A 7,611-nucleotide genomic window follows, 5' to 3' on the forward strand; every position below is an offset into this window, starting at 1 on the left:
GATACTTGCGTCCTTGTTAACATTAAATAGAAATGGAAAACAATTCATCCTGGCAATTACCATCTCTCTACCATCAGTTTACTTCCTGTCCCTCCAACTTAACCACCTCCAGTTACCACCCTCTGACTTCCATCCTGCCCCCAGCCCCTCCTCAACAGGAAAAAAATCTCATTCGAAAGAGATGGGGGCAGAAGGAAAAAGGATTAAAGAGAAAAGGAACAGTGTACCTTTAAAATAATGACTCATTTTATTTTTTCTTTTAATATGTAGTTATAAATATATTTTGTCAAAATATATGATCAATATGGTCAAAACATTTGCACGTAAAGTCATAAATAAGGTCAAGGTGAATGTTTAGGTTTTTTTCCTTTTTTTTTTTTTTTTAAAGATAAAAGTCCAGCTATAAAGAAGCAGTCTGTGTAGTGTGTGGGTGAGTGGACGGGAACGTGTGTGTCCCCAAGGACTGCCTGATCTCAGCGACACCCACATCCCTCTACTACCATCTCCTGATAATTTTTCAGTACCACCTTGTCATACTCATCCAGGTACAGCATGGAGATGGCACTCAGTTCGGTGGGAACACAACAGGCTTTGGGGATACTGGAGTTGACAGAGTTGACCAGGGTCTGCACGATGGCATGGTTGGTGGAGTTGAGGTGGTCAGCCAGTGGAAAGGGGCAGTCCCCGTGGCAGTAGAAGGCCTGGTAGCCTGGTGGGGCCACAATCCAGTCGTTCCAGCCCACGTCGCTGAAGTCCACATAGAGCGAGTGGCGCCGGCAGTTCTTATTCTTCTTCCGGGCCCGCTGTGGGTGGTGCTTGGGGCTCCGCTTGGCCCTCTGGCGTCGGGTCAAGGCATGTCCACGGCCATCATGGCCAAAAGTGACCAGGAGGGGCCGGAGCTGGGCCCAATCCCCACTCCCTTGAGGTAACGATCGGCTAATCCTGACATGCTGGCCCTGGTGGGTCCGTGTCTGATGGAGGTGAGTCACCTCAATGGCCAGCCCGTAGTTGGGCTGCTTCTCCCGGGTCCAGCGAAGGACCGCAGGGCTCACATCAAAAGTTTCCCACCGTGTCACATTGTGGTGGACCAGTCTCGTGTCCAGTAGTCGTGTGATGAGGTGCCCAGGCTCCACTTCTGCCGGGGGCTTCATAACCTCATAAATGTTTATTCGGTGGAAGCCCTGCTCCCAATCAGGGCCCTGGTTCACCTGTTCCCGGAAGAGCCGAAGCTCTGCGGAGGAGATCACCTCGTTCTCTGGGATGCTGCTGAGGTTAAAGAGGAAACGAAAAGCAGAGTTTTCGCTGGTCCCTGGGATGTTCTCCAAATGTTCTAGGCACAGTCAAGGAGGAAAAGAAAAAGGGAAAAGAAAGAAAAAAATAAAAACACATTAACTTTTTTGAGAGATCAGAAAGTCAAGAAAGAGCTTCAGTCAAGAAGCTTTGGGTGATGAGTGCTGAATTCTGCTTACATAGTGGCAGCCTATTTGGGGAAATGAGCAAATCTTCTAATTTGAAGGAGCAGATAAATGGGCAGCTAGCAAACCAGCAAAACTTAGCTAGCATTCAGCAAGCACCAAAGACAGAAAGTATCTCCCAACCTCCTTTATATGTCTAATAATTTCCATGTGTCAACTCCTTACTCCACCACCATCAGACTCCCCTTTTAAAGTTCTCTTGGCTTTGTGTACACAGTTTTCTTTACAAGTGGTTATAAAGAAAAAGGGAGGGGGGCAACAGAGCAGAGGCAGGAGGAAACATGCACACAACTACCCTCTCCCTCTTCTTCCACTTTCGAGTATGTTACTAAACATTTCCCCAGCGATCTTGGAAACACAGAGCATGCCTTGTTGATCATGTTACAGAGGGGAAAATAAATTCCAACACAGTAATGATGCTGGTGGATTAATAACTCAGATTTACTTTGGAAAAGAAACATCCGCTAGGAAACATTCAGATCGGATTACAAGGCCCCTATTGAATAAACCTGACAAACACACAGCTGTAATATTAAATTCAGTAGGTGCTTTGAAAAAAAATGGGCAGAAAACCTGGCAGAAAAGGCTTTGATATAGCAAAAACACACCACAGGGGCTAGCCCAAGTCTGAGTGGTGTCATTGCCCTTCCCCCGAACCCCTCCCCTCTGTCTCCAAAAAATAAATTCAGCTACAGCTCTTGGAGGTAAGGAGCTCTGTTCCCGGCCTCCAGGATTTGGGGCTTTGATGTAACCTGAACTCTTCTGCCCCAGGTCTTCCACTGCCCCACCGACCAGCCCTACTAGCCCTCCCCCGCCGGGGACTCTCGGCGGGCACTGACCTTCGTGGTGGAAGCTCCTCACGGTGTTGGCCCTACTGGCGGGGCGCTCAGGGTACTCCAGACCGATGCTGTGGATCTGCTCTTCCTCCTCCTCCTCCCCAGACTGGAGCCGGTAAAGATCCCGCATGTAATCTGGGATGACGGCGCTCTTGCTAGGCTGCGGGCGGCGGCGCAGCCCGAACATCTGCAGAAGTGTAGCCTCGAAGTCCCGCAGGAGCTCATGGCTCTGCCCTGAGCGGCGTCCTCCCGCGTGGCCCTGAATCTCGGCGACTTTTTTCTTCCCCGTCTCAGGTATCAAACTAGCATGGCTCGAGCCTCCTAGCAGGACTTGGCATAATAAAACGACCATCAGCATTCGGTTACCAGGAATCATGGTGTCTCTGGGGAGGGGGAGGAGGTGGAAGGTTAAAGAATAAATAAACACCAATAACTAGAGAGAAACAGAGATGACTCTGCATATGCATATACGGCTAGTGATGGAGGGTCAGGATGTAAAACAGGTCAGAAAGATCAAGTTTGTGTCTTCTCCCTCACACACCCCCACCATCACCAGCTGCAGCCATGCACGGCCTGAAAGTAGGAATTGCCCTGTAATTACTTGGTCTAACTTGTTTACAGTCAAATAACCCCAAATCAGATAGCCTCCATCCTGTTAATCTTTTTTTGTCCCAACTGCTATCTGAGCCATGATCTCAGCTTGGTTTCTTCAAGGATAAACAGTTAACATTGAGGGGGTAAAAAAGGTGGGGGAGGGAGAACTAAAATGCCATCGGCTCTCCACTTCAGACCTTCAGCCTCTCTCCCTCTTCCTCCACCCCCCTTCTTCCTCCGCCCTTGGAGCCCAACTTCCACAGCTTCCAGCTGGTTCCGAGGAGGAGGGTGGGCGAAGACACAGGGCGGCGGGGTCCAAAGGCTGAGACCGAGAACGTGGTCTGGGAGCTGACCCAGTGAGTGGCTTGACGGTTTATTTTACTGTGGCTGATGAGTTTGAAATGCCCAGCAAAAAGCATCTGATCGCGCCCGCTCACTCACTCCCAGGAAGGTGGGGGAGCGGGGGAGCGGGGATGGTTCCGAGAGAGACCTCTGTGAGTTTTGACAAGCAGCTGGGAACAAGCACGGGGGCGCTGGGCGCTCCCCAGTTAAGAGTGTGTGTGTGTGTGTGTGTGTTTGCCCAGAAAGTACAACCCCGGGCTGCGGACCTTTCATCTCTTTAGCCCCCTCTTGCTCCCCTTTCTTGCAACGCACACGATCTGAGAGCACGAGCGGGAGCAAGCAGAACTTTAAACAAAACCGGACGCTCAGAGCCCCGCGGCTGCCCGGCCAAGAAGAAAGCGACAGCGCTGCCAGAAAGCGGAGTGTGAACTCTGGAAAAAAAGGTCCGACGGGAGGGACACAAGGCGAGCAGGGGTGGGGAGGGCAGAGTGAAATCCCAGGACCGGGAAAGGAAGAGGTGTCTACTCACTGACAGAAAACAAGGCATATAATAACAGTCCATGATTCTTGACAGCCAATCTTGAACAGACTTGCTGGAAAGGCTCAGAGGAGCTGCGGCAGTGCGTTGCTCCGTATGGCACTACGGAATGGCTCCTAAAATGAATATTTGAATATAATGAGACTCTGGCGCAGACTGGCTCTGTTTTTCTTCCAGCCCCTCTGCGTCACGTGAACGCAGAAGCCCCGCCCCGCGCACAGAGGAGCCCGCCCTTCCCGCGGCGGGCGGCGAAAGGGCCCGCGCGCCCTCCCCCCGCGGCCCCGCCCCCTCTAGCAGAGGCCAACCCCCGCGCGGGGCCAGAGCCGCCAGCCACCCGGGAGGAGCTCCGCGCCGCGCTCGGCGCAGCCCCCGGCCGGTCCCCGGGCGCGGTGCGCGGAGGACGCGGTCCTCGCTTCTACCTGCGACGTTCGGTGCAGTGGGCCGGGCCCTCGCGCTAGCGGCCTGAAGCCGGAGGATCTGGGGTGCACTGTAGGGGCTGCGCCTCTAGCGCGAACACGGCTCAAATGGGGCCGGGAGCGGGGGCGGCGGCGTCTCCGCAGCTCAAAGCCTCACCAACCCAAGGGCACTTAAAAAGGAAAGCGCTGAGGGACATACAAACACGCGCGCGCACCCCGCCACTTCCTCCCCGGGGTCTCCGCAAGGCCAAATATTGCTCCCAGCGACAGCCAGTCACCCCTTGGCGAACGCCTGCGAGTGCTCAGACGAGCCGGGCGGGCGCTCGAGCTCCTAGCCAAAAGCTGCCGCCCCTGTCACGCACCGGGCCGGAGGGGGAGGTGTTAGTTGGAGATCCGTGCGGGAAAGTGGGGAGGGAGCGGCCGCTGGGCGATTTTCCGCGCTTCTATTTCGGAGAGAATCTCCGGACCGCGTCGGCCGCGGGGTCCCCTCCGAGCAAAGCAAATCCCCAAAGAAAGCGGTCCTCGAGCCATTCAAGGCGGAGGGGCGGACTCAATAGGAGACGTCGCTGCGGAAAGGGCGCATCACAAGTTTCGGCTCTTAATGTCGCTGAGGTTTTACAACTCCCGACCCGGCGCAGAAAGGAAATCCCACCGCGTTCCCAGGAGGCGAGAAAACCGTGAACAGCTTTCGGTCTGCGCTCGACCTCTGTGTCTGCGTCTCTCCCTCTCTTTCTCCAGATTGTCTTATTTTTGAACCCCCCCCCCCCCCCCCCGCCACTTCCTTCCCCCACCCCCTTCCTCCCTTGCACCAGCTGCAGAGTCGCAGCAAGTAGTTCTTCAAGAATCTTAACCAACCCACAGCTCAAGGAATTACCGGGATGTCCTGACTCTAACGGAAGATGCTGCATGCGTGGGTCGTTCTGCACCGGGGCCTTTTCAAAAACCTGCCCCGCGCGACTCTGCCTCGGCCCCAGCCCGCCCCGGGGTCCCGAACCCCAGACTCCCGCTCCCAAGGCCGCTGCACCCGCCCTCCCTTCCCTGAGGCGCTTTCAAGTTCCAGCCTCGGGTCGCTTCAGAGACCGGGGGCTCAGGTTGCCCGCCTCTCTCCCCCACAAGTTTGGTTTTCTTCTTGGCGGCACTCGCGGGAAGCGTTTGAGGAAGAGTAAAGAATCAAGCGCTTAGCCCTCCCTCCGAGCCCCGGCTGCCCGGCGCCGCCCCACACCGCCGGCCGGGGTGTGGAGGCCGCGGGCGCCCCTGCGCGACCGTCGGCGCCGCGCGACTGTCGCGCGGCTCCTTGAGCGGCTCTACGGTTTTCCCGCTCCCGCGCCACCGCCGGGACGGACTGCGAAAAGGCTGGGAGAGCAAAGAGGGTTTTTTTTCCAGACGCCTGGAACCCTAAAAATGCCCCGTGGGAGGAGCTGTAGAAATGGGAAAAGCAGACAGAGAAGAGCCAGTCCCCGCGGGGCGAAGGGCCGGTGGAAGGGGCGGGCGCCCGGGATCCCCGGACTATCCTTTGCCCCTAGGAGTCTCCCCGGCGGCGGCGGGAGCGCACGGCGCTGAAACCTGGAGGCTGGACGGAGAGCGGGTTGTTTCAATTTCGGACTCCGTAGGATTCGTCTCTAATCACACAATTCTCCCCCCTCCCATTTTTTTCTTTAATTAAAAAAGACAAAAGCCCAAAAGGACGTTCGTCTCCAGAACTTTTTCTTGGGGGGAAGGGGTGGCAGGGATGCAACTCGTGGCGATTGTCCTTTACTTCTCCACCAGAGTCTTCTCCCGACGCCGAAGTTTGCCCAGAGGTGGCCTCAGTTTACCAGGTCTATGTTTTGGGGGGTTTTATCGTCTCACAAAGCTTTCAGCCCACAAACTGCGATGCTCACAATCCACCTAAGCGGTGCCCAGGAAGCGTTTGAGGCCTTGGGCCCAGCTCCCTCAGGGAGGGGTCCGCAGGGACCCGGGAATCCCAGGACCCGTGCCGGTCGGCTCTGGGCTGGAAGGATCAGTCTGAGCCTCGGCCCGCAGTGCGTCTCGCCGGCGACTCCCCATGGGCCACGACACCGCAGGAAGACGCGTGCCCGGAGCGCCAGGCATCCCGACCATCGTCCCTACAGACCCTACACCAGGAAATGATAGGGGAGAGGCTCCTTGGATGCTGCAAGTTCATTAAAACGGCTTGTGGGTAAGGCGCGTCGTGCAGCCACAGTTCGCGTGCTCTCAGGGGCTCCCGCCGGCTGGGGCCCGGGTCGGGTGACACTCCTCTCGACGCAGCCCCTCCGGCGGCGCGCAGGCTCCGGGTTAGATGTTCTTCCTCCGCCTCGCGGTCCCTCGGCCCCCTCACACTGTCCGGACCTCGGAGCCGACACTCCTTTCTCTCCCGGCCCTTCCCGTGCGGGGATCGCGAATGCCACTGCCCCCGCATGCGTTCCGCGCAACACCTCGCAGTCTTTCCCAGCGACCCCCAACTAAAGGCTCCTCTTGTTCCCATCTCTTCTGCCCTGAACCTACCAAAGGTGGAAATCGCCCGGGGCTGCCGGACGGAGAAAGTGGCCAGGGCAGAGGCAGTAGCAGATGTGGAAGTGTCCTTCAGCGCCAGCATCCCTACCTCTAGCACCACCGTGGGGGAAAAAATAGGCCACCTTTAGATGTGGCCAAAGGTTGAGCACCCCTGCTGTTCCCCCCAGGGACGCTCCCCGGACCCTCTGCGCGGCACCCCTCGCCAGGTAGCCTTGCTCACCATAGGTCCCTGCAGTAGCGGGCTCGCCAGCAGCAGCTCCTGGGGACCTCTGAAGGGCTGCAGTGAACCTGGGCAAGGGCCGAGGACTGGGGCGCTGCAGGCTCGAGACGGCGCGGACGGGAATCCCATCAGGGAGAGAGGCGAGATACCAGCCCCGAGCAGCCGCAGCGTCTCAGGCTCCCGTCCCTCCGCTCGGATGCCACACTCACCTAGCTTCCGGGCAGGGCTCCGCTCGCCTTCCCTCCCACCCTCCTCCTCTGCCCTCGTGCATCTTCTCCTTCCCCTTCTTTCCCTCGCTCTCTTTCTTTCTTTCCTTCCTCCTCCTCGTCCCCGGCAGCCCCTCCCTTCTTCCCTCCGCCCTCGCTCGCCTCCCTTTCTGGGATGGGAGCCCCGCCCACATCCTCCCCTCCAGCCGCCGGGCCTCGCCTCGAAGGCCGCGGTCCCGGAAGCCCGGGCTGCGCCTGAGTCCGCAGCTGCCGCCGGGCCCGGTCGATGCTGCCTCCAGCTCGGGGAAGAGGCCGGGGCTCACCTGGGACCACGTGCAGACGTACTAGAAAGCATGCACCGACCAGTTGCCGTACCTTCCAAAAATACCCATGGGAGTCTGGGCTTCCCCGAGTTTAGAGTAACTGCTGCCCAAACTGATGATTAAAACACTGAGTAATCACCATTTACC

At 57.4% G+C, this 7,611-nt stretch overlaps 1 protein-coding gene across 3 annotated transcripts; it reads right to left on the reverse strand.

Moving 5' to 3' along the window:
• Positions 1 to 228: 228 nt before the first annotated feature.
• BMP4 (bone morphogenetic protein 4) lies at positions 229 to 7,284 on the reverse strand. 3 transcript variants are annotated; one of them, XM_019800092.2, is made up of 4 exons: positions 7,145 to 7,284; positions 3,777 to 3,901; positions 2,315 to 2,641; positions 229 to 1,330 (listed from the first exon to the last, which is right to left on the reverse strand). In XM_019800092.2, the coding sequence occupies exons 1-4, from the start codon at positions 7,204 to 7,206 to the stop codon at positions 474 to 476; spliced, it is 1,371 nt and encodes a 456-aa protein (XP_019655651.1). In that variant the 5' UTR covers positions 7,207 to 7,284; the 3' UTR covers positions 229 to 473. The 3 variants fall into 3 exon arrangements, with proteins under 3 accessions (XP_019655651.1, XP_019655652.1, XP_019655653.1); XM_019800093.2 differs by having other exon boundaries at positions 258 to 1,330; positions 2,315 to 2,694; positions 6,936 to 7,242; XM_019800094.2 differs by lacking the exon at positions 7,145 to 7,284 and adding an exon at positions 4,564 to 4,695 and having other exon boundaries at positions 258 to 1,330.
• Positions 7,285 to 7,611: the final 327 nt, after the last annotated feature.

Source organism: Ailuropoda melanoleuca, chromosome 20 (assembly GCF_002007445.2).
Source record: "Ailuropoda melanoleuca isolate Jingjing chromosome 20, ASM200744v2, whole genome shotgun sequence".
Lineage (NCBI taxonomy): Eukaryota > Metazoa > Chordata > Mammalia > Carnivora > Ursidae > Ailuropoda > Ailuropoda melanoleuca.

Coding starts and splice junctions, on each gene's coding strand:
- BMP4 (XM_019800092.2), bottom strand. CDS start 7,206: ATGCACGAGGGCAGAGGAGGAGGGTGGGAGGGAAGGCGAGCGGAGCCC. Junction 3,902..7,144: donor GAGCCCTGCCCGGAAGCTAG/GTGAGTGTGGCA, acceptor TATTCATTTTAG/GAGCCATTCCGTAGTGCCAT. Junction 1,331..2,314: donor GAGGAGCTTCCACCACGAAG/GTCAGTGCCCGC, acceptor GACTGTGCCTAG/AACATTTGGAGAACATCCCA.